Raw genomic sequence first — 17,711 nt, 5'->3', positions numbered from 1 at the left:
ATTGATAGAACATTAGAAATATACACACACACACACACACACACACACACACACACATATATATATATATATATATATATATATATATATATATATATATATATATATATATATATATATATATATATATATATATATATACACATATATATAGAGAGAGATAGATATAGATAGATAGATATAGATAGATAGATATATGCCTTTTACTTTCCAGTATTAACAAGGAAAGTAAAACCAGTTTTTTTTTTCGCCTTGCAAAGAAAAGTAACAATTGCTGGTCCTCCTACTCACCACCCTCCCAAATACTTTTACTTTCACTATTACTACTGCTTGTAGTACTGCTGCTGCTGCTACCACTGCTAAACAATCTGACCCCAAACTCATTGCCAGCACCATCGATTTGATCTCCTCTATCATTAAAATCACCATCAACACTACCAATCCTATAATATTCACCATTCACTCCCCATTTGTTACTTGGAATACTGAATTCCAGTAACTTGTCTTTTATTTGAGAAGCGGCGACTGTATTCTCTCGACACCTCAGTAATCCCCGGGCTGCCTCGTGGTAGAAAACATTGACACACAACACAATATGTGGGCAATCGGACCAAGGCTTCATTGACGCTGTGTGCTTGGCCTTGTGTGTGTGGTGCATCATCACCAGAATGACAGGTGCATCATCTGTGGAGAGAAACATGAAGAGGAATAGAAACCTAGTCAGGGAGAACTTTGGACAGGTAGTACAGGAAGTAGTCACAACATACTGCCTAAAACTAGAACTTAAAGCTGAAACTGAAATATTTTCTCACCTGTCACATAAGTCATGGTTGCATCAATGTCTGTCCCAGTGTGTGAACCAACTTGGCAGAAGACAATGATTATCTGACCATCCTGACTGCATGAAATGAGCTGGACTCGGTCCTGAACTTGGGCCTGCACCTTGGCCATCAACTGAAGATGTGCATCAAAGGTTTTACCACTGACCACCATCTGGTACAGCACTGTGGTGTACACAGAGAAATTGGTGTGTGCATCTTAGATTTAAACATTTACAAGAACATCACAACTTATATTTCTGTGTCACAGTGTCTTGCTGACAATTGAGACTTGAAACATACAACATTGAGATTTACCATGCGCTCCATATGGAAGAACATCGGCTGGGATGTTGTTTTGTTCTACAGGAACACAGGGGCCTGAGGAGCTGGTGCTTGGCAAAACATCTGTTTGGTCCAAAAACAACATGGTGTCACATTTTCACAAAATGTTATTCTGATTGTTTTTCCTCTCCACTTTCTTCCTCCTGTCAAACCCATAGTTGATCCATCTGGTGTTTATAACTCCGGTCCATCTCACAGTAGCCACATCATCCCTGTATATATGTTCCTGCTCTCCAACCATTACTTCATGCCAACATGACACTCCTTCTTTTTGGACTACTTTGTCATTTTTTTAATCCAATTTATTTTTACATTTACTCTGTTTTGTCTTCCCACCTGCACCTCTCACATTGCCAGAATCCTTTGTTAGTTCTATAGACCTCAACGTAAAACTTGATCTGAATTCAGTCACAAATTCAAACACAAATTCAACCTTAAAGAAAAATTTTCTTTTGTCTTTTGGCTCAAATTCTCAGCACGAATCTTCACCACTCCTACCTGTGAAGCTTGAAGGATATATACTTAAAATGAATTGGAGCAGCTTGTGTCGGCTTTAATGTAATATTTTAAACTTACTGACTGGCTTTTACCAAATCCGTTGTCTGTGTTACTGTAATAAGGTAGAAAACATCATTAAGGTGATGATAGGGAGTTGAAGGTGCTGAATAATTTATGCTGAGCACTTTAGATAAACAAACTTTTCATATTGAACAATTTATTATAGAACACTTAATTTAACACCGTACACAAGGGACGTTTTACATATTGCTGATAATCTAGGTAATTTCACAAAATGGCATTTTTTCTTTTTACTATACAATATAATCAAACAGATAATGATAATCTGAAGTGCAGTTTTGAGTCTTTATGTAGCAGCACTTATTTGTGCAAATCACTAACTTTTGTGCAGTTTTTTACCACAGCATTCAGACAGCGGCACTATCCCCCCAAATGCTTCCTGTTCTTCACAATGTTTTGCAACTGAAGAAGCAACTCGAAACACAGGAGTATCTTTAGAAAAACTGCTTGAATGTTGTGGACAGATCGAGCCAGAATCTGAACAATAGCTCTCTGAAGAGGCTGGTGCTCCTCATCCAGCCTGTAAGAGCTTGAATAGTTGGCCAATAAGGATGGGGAAGACTTCGAGAAGCAAGTTTTACCAAACTTGTTGGATTATTCCAAAGAACTGAAGCTGTCTTTAAGATTAAATATGTAGGGGTTTTTAGTTTAGGTATCTGTTGTTTTTCCTTTTCATTACCTTCACATTCTTAAGCAAGTCTTTTGTATGACTTTAAGGGCCTCCTTCCCCGTCTGGGATAGCCAAATAGTTAAGGAGGTCTGCAGAATCTTTCCTAGCTTGGAAAATATTATGATTTTTATTTAAAACAGACTCAAGAAAAATAAAGTTTGATCTGATTTGGGAGGGATTAGATAATCATAAAAAAGAAGGCTTCAATAGAACATGATCAAATAAACTTTGTTCCTTCAAAGGCAAGCTTTGTTTTTCAGTGCTTAAATATTTAAGTTATGAATGTTTATGAAAATGAGATATTTCAATATTTTAATAAATGCATCCCTCAAAAATCTTGCTTTTGGTTTGTCCTTGTGATTCTGTGTCTATCAGGGAGCAAAATTATCAGCGGAATTTACTTCCAAATGATGAAAGACATTTATAATGTCCAGAAGTCAAAAACTGTTGGGTCTGTGAAAAGGAGCAAACACATTAATCACAAAATCTGTTTATTACAATAAATCAGTGTTCTGACCTCTATCAGGATCCTGGTCTGGTTGAGCTCGGCTGATCTCCTCCAGAAGACCAATGTGAGCTTCAAGGAAACTCTGAACATGATTTACTTGAGTCTTCAGGTCCTTCAGGACATGAAGGTAGTCAACCAAGACTCCATTTCTAGATAGAGCCTCTGGAAAAGAACATTATGTAGTTGCATGTCGATGTGCATCATGTTTGAAATGATTTATTCGCTTTAAAATATGTTTTGGTCGCGAATACCTCTGAGTGAGTCATGTGGAATGAAATCTTTGAGCTCTTTCAGAAGCACATCGATTGGTTTCTGTGTAAATAAAACAAAACAGAAAAATCATCAGATGAAATTTGGGTGGGTGCGTTGTGTAGTTTGAAGTTTCTGTGTTTCCAGGAGATACAGTATATGGCATACTGTGAGCTTAGCCTACACACACTTTTTTATATTTTGCTTTCAAAATTAATGTATTTTTCATTATGATTTAAAGTAATCTTAAACACAAGCTAATCCAGCATTATTTTAAGAGTGTGTTACTTTTTTTTATTTGTTTGCTAAGCCATTTAACGCTGACTTAAGAGCTACTTCATAATATAAAAAAAAGGCACCTTGCTAAAGGAATGCACCAATTGTGTCTGCACATAACAAAAAGAACACTTGTATTTTTAGGTACCTTGTCACCAGTTTGGTGCAAGAAACACAACTTGTCCTGGTTCTTTACTTCTCCAGAGACAGCTTGACGAGGACAAAATAGTATTTTTGGACCAACAAGGTGATTCCCAAAATGATTTAAAATATCAAGGCAAGATGTATGACTGTGTGTAAAGACAGTAGCGAAACCAGACCAGTTAAGAAGAAAATAGAACGTTATGTTTACAAAGCAGTCTACAGCAGATCCATAGTAAAAGGGATGTCCTGAAGAAATGTGAAATAAATCCAATAAAAGTGATCTGCATGAAGAGGAAGAAAAAAACCATTGACAAAAGGCTAAAGTGCACTAAATGGCACAAAGACAAGATTAAAAATCAGCAGTAACAGGTTTTATAGAATGAATCCAATCTGAAGGTCAGGTCTGAACATTATTGGAGCAGTGTGGGATCATCTAAAAGACTCAGAAGAAAAACTTTCAGATGTCCTTGGAGCAGCTTAGGGAACTATACCTACAGGCTACTTTAAAGAATAAAACGACAACTTGTCCAAAGTACGAGATGTATTAAACAATAAATAATGATAATATCAAACACTGACCTGTAAGCTGATCCAAACTCTGCTTTATGCTCGTATACCCCTCCTGTATTTCCATTTATTTGAACAATGGTTTAACATACCACCTGGTGTTATGGATGTATACACAGAATTGAGGGGTGGCGTATTACTTTTGCACAGTTGTACATGAGGGCAAGCTCACCTGTTTGTGTATTATTCCAAAAATGGTCCGTCTCAGCTTCAGTTTCTCAGGTCCAGGAAACAATTCATGCAGATCTTCTCTGGTCAGTGACTGGATCTCTGAATCTGTGCAGAAATCTGCTCCTGTGGGACAAGTGGTGTTGTTGGGAATATGAGATTTATTATCATTTAAATCTCAACAGTATCAAGCAGGGCACTGTGGAAGGAAATACACACCTGTGCTTGCAAACATAGAAACACACTGTAACTGTATCTATAGTTTATTTATATGGTTCAGTCGGTTTCGCTGACTTACGTTCTAGTACAGAAGCAGCGGCCGAGTTTGTGTGCCTTATTTTCCTCAGCAAAACAGACATGACTACACCTGAAGGCAAAAGGCAGATGGGATTTAAAAGGATGACTTCTATGTTTCTTCTCCTATTTTCTGTTTCTGTGGTAATTTGTGATCATTCCTGCAAAAAATCCTGATGTGTGAATAGTCTGAAAAACATGACAGGTTATCATAAAGAGAAGCAGTCCAAACTGACAGAACAACATCCAAGACTTCCGTAATGTAAGTGAAGATATTCCTCAAGCCAAATTGTGGGCATTTTAACCTCGGACGGTCTATATTTATTACACCATTGTTACTCACCGTTTCTGTTTATTGAGTATGAAAAAGAAGCAAAGGGGGATCCCTCCACATCATGACGTAGCCACCGCTTCTAATGATGGCCGGTTGGAAGAACAGATGGTGCCTCTGTAGCCCTGCCTCTTTTCCACACCTTTGTCCATTTATAAGGAAATATGTTTCCAACCACAACACGCCGTACTTCCTTTAGTACATGAAGTTTTTCCCCATATAAAATGTAAGTATGGCCCTTCGCTTTAGTCAATGTATTGTTTCCAACATGATTTAAAACAGATTAATAACTTTATATGAACATGCCACCACTACTAGAGCATGCTCACCAAAATGTGTAAAAAACTGATTTATAAGGATTATTATTCATGTATGCTTTTATATATTAGAAAACAAACAAACAAAAACACAGCAGAACCTTTAGATAACACAGACGCTCCGCTTCTGCGGTGTCCCTCCGACCTTCATGCTGGGTCCTGCAGCTCTTCATCGCAGGCTAAATGTGGCAGAAGGTCTCAGTGACACGGCCTCATGACAGAGCACAGCCTGTTCACATAGCAAAGCCAGCAGGGTGCAGCACTGTTCAGCTTTTATCACTAGGCTGCCTGCTCAGTTACCTACTGTAAGTATCAGGCACACAGTGTCGTCTATTTATGTTGAACACTGTGTGAATATGGATATCTTGGATGTAACCCAACACTGAGGGGTCCTCAAAACCTGCAGGGAGACTCATCAAATGGGGATTTAAGTCACAATTTAAGGACATGTACTTGTGTTCCCTCAAAATAAATGGCTTTGACAGAGCCTTTAGACAATCTGTATTTTACTTACAGGCTTGTGAACACATTTGCAACTCCTGAGAGAAATTCTGCTCCTCACACAGGGCGACTAACAGTGACTTTTCTGCAGCCTTTAGTATGACACAAATAGACATTTTGGTGTACAAAATAATCCGTGAAGCAGCTGACCTGGGCTACTTCAGTTCAGCCAAGTTTTTTTTTTTTTTTTTTTTAAATATATATACTTTACAGTGATAAATTGTCATTAATGTCTCTGCTAAGTGGCTCAAGTAACCCTGAGCTGCATCATAAAATAAGATATTTCAGTGAAGGCAAAATGATCTTCATATTAAACACAAAGGAAACTGAGAAGAATGTTTTTGCTCTGCAACTGGACTCTTAAAGTCTTTGTGGTTATTTATGATGACTAAATCAGGCATGGTGTAATATTAAACCATCTGTTATCCTGGAAAGACTATAGTGGAGGTGCAATAGGACAAAGTAAAGAATTTCTTTCCTTTGTTGGGACCTTTGGTCTTTTTAGATAAGTAAACAGACTTTTTCTTTGTCTTTACAACAACACTCCATGGTATAAATGACAGTTCATTAATTTAAAGTTAAGATCATTTAAAAACACTACACTGCCTAAATCAGCTAATCTTAATAATATATTAAGACAGTAGAGAAATTGTCTATGATCACAGTCGTGTTCTGTGTGGTGAAAATAAACTTTCCCAAAAATACATTTTCCCAGTTTAAACAGGATTAATGAGAAGAACGCTAAATGAAGAGCCTAATTCTTGTTATAAAATGCATTATTTAACATATAGTTCCCAGATGTTGTCTTTTCTCACTATGTTTCTGTTTTTTCTTCCATAAGTTGTTGATATTGTTGTGTTCTCTTTATGGTGTTGCAATAGCTGCAATACAAAAAGAGTTTCATATTCCTCTGACAGTAAAATATCATCATCAAGGTGTTAAGTTGTTGATTCACCAGTTATGTGTGCAGCTGTTTGAAAGTGAGCTTCCTGTCTGCAGACAGAAGTGTTCTTTTTCTGTGTCAGATTTTCTGTAGGGGGGCGAGACAGCTCCTTGTGGCTGCACTCAGACTCCCTCATGCAGCCTTTGATGGAAGAATAAAGCAGAGTTTTGTGTGTGCGTGTATGTATGTGTGTGTGTGAGTGTAACGCAACACTCTCCATGCAATGACATTCAAAGACTCCCACTACAACAGCTTAACATCAGCTGAGATGTCTTCGACTCTCATCTTAAAGCTTCTTGTGCAGCATGTTTGAAGAGCATGCAGATGTTAATCAAGCTTTAATTCAGCGTGTACAGCTGGAGTGTTGTGATATATTTCAGTCTTTTTTGGCTGCAGTGAATGAGTGAATGCAAGCCATGATATGCACTGAGCCATGAAGCAGTTCCAGTAAGCATTACCTTCTTTTTCTGTTTTTTTCTTTTATAGGAGCAGTGGCTAACTTTGGCCAGAAGATGGTAATCAGGTATCAGAAGTGTTTGTATATGAGTCAGTAAACGCATTAACCTTAAAAGAGAAGCTGAAGGGCTGATTTGGCTTCTGGCCACTACATAATGCCAAGTCTGCAGTGCTTCAGAGAGTCTGAGACAGAGCCAACAGATGATGCAAACTGATGTCTCAGCTTTACTTGTTGGTCTCAATGTGATATCATAGTTATTTGATTCCCAGAAAAAGATTTATGTTCCTCAACTTGACATTGGAAAATTAGAATAAAACACAGTAAATAAAGTAATCTGACTTAAATGGGAAAAATTTGTTAAAAACGGTAAAATGTGAATTCATAAACAGTTTGACAACAATCTGAGTGACTCATACAGCCACTGTTATTTCTCAAACTTTTTTAATGCTCCAAGATGCGGCAAAGACCAAAGCTTTGAACTGTCAAAGTAATCAGTCAAAATTGAATGTTTGGAGGCTAAAACAGGTCTGATTCTGCAGGTTAAAGCCTCGCTATCTTTTAATAAGTCAAGAATTATGGTTAAAACAAGTACAAGTCAGATTACAATGATCCCAACTGCTAAAGATAAATAAGACTAACTCTTTGTCTATAAAATGGATCAAGTATTTGGACAGAAAAATAAGGTTACACTAGTTTAATGGTGCTGGCTCAAACTCTAAATTCTTATTGAGCTTTGAATCAAAACTTCAGGGCGAAGACCTACTGTTCGATCTGCCCCATCAACCCAAACAGTCAGTGGAAACTGGGAGGCAGCTGAAACTTTAAGTTGTCCAATAACATGATCTGTTTTCCTGAATATTATCAGGTACACATGGATTATAAAACAAAATGCCTGAGGACACACACATATAAAAAGCACATGACTTTTTCTTGAGAAGTAAGCATTTAGTAGGAGAAATCCACAAATCAATCACAAATAATGCAGTTTTAATTTATAGTTTTTTGCAGTTGTGTGTTTTACAGATTCATGCCTATCTGGATGGCTTTGCACCAGTACTTCGTACTTTTGTATATATATGTATATATTGTACCACTTTGGTCACTTTGTGAACCATTTTTATACTAGCAGTTATTCGAGCATAGAAAACAGTTTTCACATGGTTATTTGTTACATTTTATTCATTTGAAAATATTTTAAAACCATCATATTTTAATTATTGGTTGTTAAACTTGAATTTCTTTTGCACCGTCGATATGTTGTACAAGAAGGAATTTAGTACATCCTTGACGTCATCTTTCATCGTGTGAAATAATAGTTTTTCCAATAAACAGTTACAGCGTCTTAGATGGTAATTGGGGAGGGGTGTTTCCGATTCAAGATTGAACAAAACTTTAATAACAAGGTCATGCAACTTAGACGCCTTTTAGAGAAGCTAATTTGGCATCTGTCTTGACTCTTTCTCTTCTATGAGCTCCCCAGCAGCTAAAAGCCAGTCTGATGTTGACTTTTGTATTGGATGCATGTACGTATTGGGTTGGATTTCTTTGTTGAATCAGCCATTGGGCAAGTTCTAAATAGCCAGTGCATTGCTATCCAGTTGCTTGCATGTGACAAGATGCTGTAAAGTAGGGGTGTCCAGCTCTTGTCCTCAGGGGCCACAATCCTGCAGGTTTTTTATGCATCCCTGCTCCAACAAATCTGACTCAAATTAATTAGTCATTGTGTAGAAGCCAGGTGTGTTGCAGCACATCGGGCCTCAAGGACCAACTTTGGACACCCTTGTTGTAAAGAATGTGTCACATGAAGAACTTTATGGCTATGAGATAAGCCGCAATGAGAGGTTCCTCTCAAACGAGGACAGATGATGCAGCTCCTGCTCTTTCAGTCCTTCCTCTTAACACCTTCAATTAAAGCAAAATGTGATTTTTCTCTCATCTAAGCACGACCAACATGTTAGATTAAAAGTCATTGCTATGGAGACACGAAATGGCATACACACATAAATAGTTGCACACACTCCAGCTCACAGCCACAGACATTGCTTTCAGTTATTATGCGTTCATAAATCAAAAGGTTGTGACAGGAATTAATCTAAAACGATGGTGAGTGTAAGTCACCGGATGCAAATATGACAGCTTTATTAGAAAACTAGATTGCTTGAATTTGTCTGAATTAATGTGACACTTTTTCTTTTTTTTTTTTTCTTTTTTTTTTTTTTTTTTCACTTTTTATGTTTTTTTTCACTCCTTTCCACTGACTCACTGAGTTGGGGCTGATGAGGAAGGCGAATCATGTAGCAGCAGAAAAACAGATATGGCCATTTCTCATATTGTTGCTCATCAAAATTCAAATAACATTTAATTATGTTCTACTGAATTTTTATCTCTAATTATGATCTGCACAAACTTATGGATTTGATTTATATCACATCTCAGAATTCAAAACCTGCAGAGTCACAGCACAATGTCCAAGATGGAGCAAGAATAGATGGGAATATTGATTCTTGCCCTTAAACTATTAGTCCTTTTTGATGGATTGGATGAAAATGATAACACAGCTATTTTGTTAATCAATTAATTGCATTTATTGAGCAACAGTAGAAAGACACCCATGTGAGGCACAGCAGTGCTTTCAGCTGAATGCTGAAGTCAGCAAGCTAACATGCTCAGTGGCAATTCAAAAATGCTGATGTTGGGTAGATTCTTGCAATATCAGAAATAATATCAGCAATATATATAATACTGCTGATGCTTTTTCATGTTAACTATCTTTTTCTGTTTTAGGGAAGCAAGTGGCACACAGTTAAGCTGAGGGGCTTTGCTTTAGTTCAGGTATTCGATATACAGTCATGGTAAAGAATAAAAATGTGAAAACCAAAAAGAAAATTGAGCATCCGACAAATGCAACCGTACCTGGTGAATGTATGTATTATATCTGCTGAACACAGACTACTGCAGGGATTCTCAATCCTGGTCGTCAATACCTGTAGGTTTTCCAACTGTACCTGCTGGAACACATCTAACTCAGACTCAGGCAAGCTCTGCACATGTCTGCTAAATAAACACTGATTGAATCAGTTGTGTTGCAGTGTGGACACTTGAAGAAACCTGCAGGACATCAGCCCTCAGTGATCAGGATTGATGATTCCTGGACTACAGTATATAGAAAAGTGTGTCTATTTCCATTCTATCTGACATCCAACAGGGGGCAACTCTTGTGGTTGGAAAATAAAAAAGTAACCATAATTGTCACTTGATTGGTGACTGATCTAAATATTTTCCTAATATTTGTATCATCTTCATTCAAAGTTTCAGATTTTATCTGATCAATTATAATTCAGTTGGAAATTTAGGAGCAGTTTTGTTGTAGCCGATAAGTCCCAATTTTGCCAGAAAACACACGGTCTCATAGTTTTCACATCACATAAATATGTTACAATCTGAAATTGATCCTGCTGCTAAATGTATGATTGTAGAAAAAAAAAAAACCCCACTCTCCATTTATGTGATCATGGAGATGTGATGTATTTGCATGTGTACAAGTTTTCAAAAATGGCACACAGTCTATTAATCTGCTAATAATTACAAACGCTTGACTCAGAGCTCACCTGTGTTTGCTTTATTCCTAGGCCACACACACACACACACACACACACACACACACACACACACACACACACACACACACACACACACACACACACACACACACACACACAGACACACACACTTTCACTATTATTTCATCTTCTTATATGGTTGTTTAAGAAAAACACTTTACTTTTTCAGTGGTCAAGAATATTCTATGTTCTCAATGCTCTAAGTGCAACTATCTTTCTTCTTTTTTTAGAGAGAAAAAAAAAAACCAGTTAAAATTTACTGCTTCATGCCCAGGTGTGTACAAAACACAACGGGAAGCTTGAAGAGGAGATCAAAAGGGGACGTAAATGAAGTTTAAGATAATTTATTTGCTGAAGAGACAGGTTTGTGGGTTATGATTAAAAATGAGTAGCAGAGGGAAGTCATTTCACCTTCAAAAGGAAAGGGTGCTGGTGGTGGATAAGCACCCTGCTGCAGGGAGAAGACAGCTACGTGGCAAGCAATGACAGAATGCAGATGACAGGCTGACGTGTGGACTGTTGGTTTGAGCAGTGGAGTTTGAATATAATATTGTTGGGCTTGTGAAGCCAGTCGTGGTGCTGCAGGACACATTAGGGAGACAGTTTCTAAATATAAGGGAACGCTTTGGAAGACGAGCCAGGGGGGACATTGCAGCAGCCCAGGTGGGATGATTTAGGCTTGATGGGAAGGTTGGGTGGATTCCCTTATGAAGGAGGAGGATTTGGATCTGAGGAGGTGCAGATTGCAAGCCTACTGCAGCATCTGTGATGAACTATGTTAAAGTCTAACTGCAGAACAAAAGATCTGTTAAAAGGTGCAGCTGGGAAGCAACAACAAAGCCATGAAAATGCACAGGCTTTATTTATATTTCATTTTAGAGAAAGCATACATCTGCCGCCTTCAGATCATTCAAAAGCCTCTCTGGGGAATTAATCCTTCTTTGTGAAGAAAGAAATCCAGCATTTGAAGATATACTGAATATATTAGATTAGCAGCATTTTGCAAACTCACACAATATTGGAGCCACAGCAGGAGACATGTTTACTGTATTCACAAAAAAATTCAATTGAAGTGAAATTATATTCACAAGTCTTTGTGTGTATATTTGATTTAGTGACCAAAACACTTAAAAGTGTCACAAAATAAAAGCATTTCTTCTTTCCTGGTGCAGTTTCTAATAATGTGGGAGCCTCGACTTATGACTTACTCCCCTGTTGGAGGCTGCTGTGTAGCGTGTGTGTGTGTGTGTGATAGTGTGTGTATGTTGTCCATCCATGCACTGCTGTGTTCACAGCAGGAGCCAAGCTTCTTAAAGCAAACCCACAACATCAAGCAGGAGTGAGATTTTCTTTCTGGGTTAATGTTAGTACAATGTTTGTGCACATGTGCTGTTTGCATGTGCATTTTTATGCATGTTGGTGGGTATGTTGGTGTGCGCACGTATGTGTCGGAGTGTATCCATGTGCGTAATTGTGCCATTTTCTCCGTGTGGGTGCTTGTGCGTGGTAGACATGGGATTGGGATTCCTTTGATCATGACAGCTGCATGGAGAAACAGATTACCTCTCACTGCTGCGGTGACAGAAAAGCACACTCAGGTTGACAAACCTCACCAGCAAATTTAATATCCTCCTCATTTCACTGACAAACACTGGCTTACAAGAACTTGTATGTGGAGTCAGATTGAATATCACTCCAAATGGTGTGACAATATGACTCACTATAAAAAAGGGGACGGTGAAGCTTCGTTGTCTTGAGCTGGATTTGATAGGTTTAATAAATACATTCATGAAAGGATTTACCAAAAGAGTATGATTGTATGATAGAAGCAAAACATTGACAGATCAATTAAAATAGAAATAATGGAACCGTTTTATTTTGTTGCTAAGGAAAATGGCATGATGTGGGAATTTACAAGCTATCAATAGGAAATAGAAACTACAATACCTACTATATAAACTTCATCTGGGACATTTTGAAGAAGAGAGAAAGCATACTTTATGTAAAAAAGACAAGACGTAGTAATAAAGCTTTATCAGTTCTTCTATTATTGTGTCATTACTTCAACAACACCAACACTTGTCAACTTGTCTGGGAACGTTGTTATTTGGTCATGGTATCCAACGCCAAGTCAAGTCAGCTGGGTTGGGTTTAGTTTCTTGAAGACATTTTGTGATCATCCAAAAGAGTTTTGTCAGTTATGATGGAGACAGTGAGAAGGTTTAACTCAGTAGCCCGTGAAGCCAGTCATGTTTTAGAGATTATTGATCATTATTGATAATCACGACTCACCGTCTCATTCGAGTGTTCACTGTTCCACTTGAACCTATGTGTGAATCGACACTGCCAGTCTCACTGGGATTGCTGAAATGATGTGAGGTGGGAAAATGGTATTCAGCTTCTTATAATGAGCTTTCAGCTTTGTTTATATGTGGCAAAACTGTCCTGGTGTAAAAAGGATTTTACCACTAATTTAGCACAATATGCAAGTAAAACAAGTAAATAGCTCGGTCTGAGATCTGTCTGGAACTTAAATGGCCAATGAGCATCACTGCCTTATTATTACATCATAAATTTGACATCTATTTAAATTTTCCAGAAACCAAAATGAAGACAAAGTATAACTTAATTAAGGATTTGCAATAGCAACACCATCTTTTTGTTTTTCTTACAGTTCTGAAGAAAACCCAATTAAATCTGGAATTTTAAAGGCAGGATAAATGAGTTATTTTTAGAAAATGTTTGCCAGTGGTTCCAGGTTTTGTGCAAAACTAACGACATGCTGAATACCCAGCATGCTCAGGTGAATGTGCCACTGATTCCTTTTTCTATCAATCACTTTCACTTAGAAAATCTTGGAATTGTCGAATAACAAATTTACCCACAACCAGCGAGCTGCTGGACTTCATGTTTAATGTTTATCTGTAGACATCACTGAAAAGCTCTTTGCACTTTAACTGGTATTCATTTTAGACATGAAAGATCTCAATTAAAATTTGCTCCAACTTCCAGGAGACAATGAACACCTCATTTTTTTCACCTGTTTTTTTTTTTCTTTTTTTTTTTTTCATTTTTGCCTTTAATTGTCACCTTACAAACCACATTGTTCCTTTAACCACATATGATTGACTACATAAAAACTGGTTTATTTAGTAACACACCAAACTTATAAATATTTTTGTTATCATAAAAACAACAGTCACATTTGTTAGGTTTTTAATGGTATTTGACAAACAGTAAGCGCTTTCCATGGCATAATGCATGGTTTTATTTAAGTATTTGGACATGTAATCCCTTTAGTTGAGCAAATGGCTTTAAATTAGAAATATTTGAAAGCAACATTGTGAAAGGTGAAACAACTAAGATGTACTAATATCTTACAGTTTTGATATGAATGAAAATTTCAAAAATAAATGTTACTTACTCCCATTTTTATTTTCACAGAAACAGACTTTTAAAGATTGTTAAGACCCAAAGTTTAGTCCGTTTGTAAAATTGTGTCTTTCATTATTATTGTAGAAACTAAATGCTTAATTGGGATTGTCTCAGATCACACGAGCTTCCCATGTCATTTGCAGATGAACTGTATATCTACTGGCCAGTTAAATGAGCTTTGTTCTGACATAATGTGTTAAAACAATTTTACAAGGCATCATAAATGCATTTTTTGTTTAATTACATGGTGATATTTAAATTAGTTTAAAAAAAACCCTCTGAATTCTCACTACAGTAGTAATAACAGCAGCAGCAGTGTGTCACTGCAGCAATGGACATTGTTCAGGCTCATAACCTCACCAACAGTTGAATTTTGTGCTTATTGTACAATCATTTGGTAATAACAAAATGAATATGAAGATGTGCATACTGTAAACCGCTTACTGTAACTATGATCTCATCATGGGCAACAGTCTTGATGTCTGTGAACGCACTCTGAAGTTTTAATATTTATATATTACTCATTATTAATTGTATGTTTCTTCGGTTTAATCTTCATTCATTTTCTGAACCACTTATTCCAATTCAGGGTCGCGGGGAAGCTGGAGCCTATCCCAGCCGGCTTTGGGCGACAGGCAGGGTACACCCTGGACAGCTCGCCAGTCCATCGCAGGGCCACACACAGAGAGACGAACAACCACACTCATGCTCACACTCACTCCTAGGGGCAATTTAGAGTGACCAATTAACCTAACATGCATGTCTTTGGGTGGTGGGAGGAAGCCGGAGTACCCGGAGAGAACCCACGCATACACGGGGAGAACATGCAAACTCCACACAGAAAGGCCACTGACCAAACCAGCCAAGGATCGAACCAGTGACCTTCTTGCTACTAACCACTGCGCCACCGTGCAGCCCCGGTTTAATCTTATTGTTCTAAATTTTTTTTACACACTTATAGGTTTATTTTCATTTTTATTCTTTTTTTATTTTTATTTTCATTTAGTTGTTTTATCTTGTGTTTCTTTCCTATTTGATCTTTTTAACCTTTTAGCTCCAGTGTTTTCCTCATGGGGATCCTCTTTGTCAGGGGCTGCACCTGTTTGATCCATGGGGCCGTTGTGGTGGGGGTCGTCCTGGCCAGGTTTGTTGGTAGGGGTTGTGGCTGTGGTGTTGGCCCCGGCCTGGGCGTCTCCGGTGGTCATTCCTGTGGCGGGTCCTGATGTGGACAGAGCCTACAGATAATGTATCCTTGCAGGAGTGTCAAGCCAGATACAGACTTAGAATCCTGAAGGTAGTTTTATTTAGGTCAGGGGAAAGGTGGGGTTGTGGGTTTGGGCTGCGTGTGTGTGTGTGTGTGTAAGTGTGAAATTGTTTTATGTTGTTCAACACTTTGAAATACTCCAGTATGGAAAGTGCTATATAAATAAAGTTTTCATTTGATTTTGCATTACGACGCACACCACTGGGTAAGTGTGATCAAAGCTTTGTGGCACTGTTGATCCTAAAGTGTGTTGTGGAGACGTGCATGACAAGATGTTGGATCGGAAAAAGCATCTGTTTCAACTCCAAGCTTGCTTATGCGGTTACAGAATATGTACTTTCAGTCGGTGTAAAAAAATAGTTATTTTATGGGCAAGTTGATGAAAAATGTTAAATAATGTATCAAAGCCAGTCTAGATCTGAATCTTCACAACTTTGAATGTTTAGTTCTCACAAATAGTCAAAGATCACAGTTTAATACACAGTCATGTCTTTATACTTTCAAGTGAAACTGTTTCAGAATAAACTATCAGGATTTGGCAGCTTCTGCCACAAACAGGAAACCCGACAAACTTCCAACAGCTGCTGATGTCGAAACTTGTCAAGAGAAGCAACATAAAAAGAAAAAAATACTGGCAACCCAGCATCAAAAGAGAATGAAGTGGTCTCTTCTTTGTTTTGTGGATCGTTATGTAATGTTCTTTCAAAAAAAGTTAACATATTGTGTTTTTTATTTTTTATTTTTATTTTTTTATTTATCTGAGCTCATTTCTAAAAATGTTTTGGTTTTTGTCTTGTCTTCAGTCTATCATACAGCTTCATGTGAGTGTAAAAAAATCTCAGTCGAATTAGAAACCAATCCTAGTTTAACATGCCAGCTTTATGGGTGTCATTTTACTAGTTTCCTCAATTATCACAACATGTTAAGTTGTAACTTTGCTGTTGGATTTATTATGGGGGACAAGAGCAGTGACGCTTGAAAAAAAACATTTTTAGTCTCGTTTTCTTTTGTACATCATTATCTTTATTATATTTCTTTAAAACATGGTGTAGATCTTAATTTTTACAATGTTGTTGTATGTTAAAGTTTATTAATATGCAAATTAACACAACAGATTGCTGGAAAAGAAGCAAAAAAAAAAAAAAAAAAAAAATCCATTAGACATAAAAACTAACCACAGCCTCTTTGGTATGAAACCAGTCCTGCATCAATAAAACATTATCTAACTGAAACACATTTCTTTGAAAGCATAAAACAATACCTGCTGCAGATTTGCATGTGTCATATGCTGTGTGTCATGTTTGTATGTGAACCCCATGGTTCTGTTCTGTGTAGTGCACCAAGCCTGAGGGCTATTGTTGCCAGGTTGTGTAAATAAATTAAAGCAACAAATTATGTTTAAAAGCTTCTCCCTCAGGCCAGGGAAAACTACGATCCATTATTCATGGCTTTTGCTGCCAGGAATCTAAAAGCAGGTGTGTGTGTGTGTACGTGTGTCAGTATTTTTTATGTCAATTATTTTAAGATTAACCGTCCTTACCTCATCATGTTACTGCACTAATGGCATTGACTGCTACTTATATTATATTTTCATACCAGCTATGACACCACAGTGGCTCTTGAACTTCTTTTCCATTTTGCTGTAAACGGAGAGATTGTGGTCAGAATCTACTGAAAGAGATCGCTGAACGCTGACGCTGCAGTTTTTTTGTTTGCACTGAATACCTGCATAATTAAAGAAAAACAGGTTATGATGTAAAAGTTAGTTAAACAACAATGTGTGTACTGACTGTGTTTAAAATTTCAGATGGATTAATATGAGATGAAGCTGTAAAAAAAGCTCTAATCTAATTTCTGATATAATTTCTGTTACTGTTGATGGTTAAAGTGAATGTATCTGAATTTGTGTCAGTCCTAAATAAACGGCATTGATCTCATCTCATCATATAGATGGATCCTGTTAAGCTGCTGTGAACGAGCTTATCACACAGAATGAAAGCAGGTCGTTTCCATGACTCTGAGGGGGAAAAGTCAGTCGTTAAAACTCACTAATAACTGTAACATTTAATGACTGGCCGAGAAACTGTCACAGAGTGCTTGTAAATGTGTAAGAGGTCACTTTGGTTTTTGTGCAGGTGAAACGAATAAGATGTAACATGGTCGAGTTAGCTTCAGGGGTGGCGACTTAGTTTTCTTTTAATTCTCAGCAGAAAAGCTGATGAGCC

General features: G+C 37.4%; 1 protein-coding gene across 3 annotated transcripts; it reads right to left on the bottom strand.

The window, feature by feature from the left end:
* Nucleotides 1–159: 159 nt before the first annotated feature.
* LOC306767835 (uncharacterized protein) lies at nucleotides 160–5,451 on the bottom strand. 3 transcript variants are annotated; one of them, XM_079255970.1, is made up of 9 exons: nucleotides 5,368–5,428; nucleotides 4,962–5,091; nucleotides 4,623–4,691; nucleotides 4,329–4,450; nucleotides 3,172–3,232; nucleotides 2,930–3,082; nucleotides 1,137–1,226; nucleotides 813–1,004; nucleotides 160–684 (listed from the first exon to the last, which is right to left on the bottom strand). In XM_079255970.1, the coding sequence occupies exons 3-9, from the start codon at nucleotides 4,681–4,683 to the stop codon at nucleotides 284–286; spliced, it is 1,080 nt and encodes a 359-aa protein (XP_079112096.1). In that variant the 5' UTR covers nucleotides 4,684–4,691; nucleotides 4,962–5,091; nucleotides 5,368–5,428; the 3' UTR covers nucleotides 160–283. The 3 variants fall into 3 exon arrangements, with proteins under 3 accessions (XP_079112096.1, XP_079112094.1, XP_079112095.1); XM_079255968.1 differs by lacking the exon at nucleotides 4,962–5,091 and having other exon boundaries at nucleotides 5,368–5,451; XM_079255969.1 differs by having other exon boundaries at nucleotides 4,962–5,432.
* Between the last annotated feature and the right edge of the window lie 12,260 nt (nucleotides 5,452–17,711).

Source organism: Telmatherina bonti, assembly GCF_933228915.1.
Source record: "Telmatherina bonti genome assembly, chromosome: 16".
NCBI lineage: Eukaryota > Metazoa > Chordata > Actinopteri > Atheriniformes > Telmatherinidae > Telmatherina > Telmatherina bonti.
The sequence above is the reverse complement of the archived record's forward strand: the minus strand, read 5'-3'. Positions and strand labels throughout refer to the sequence as shown.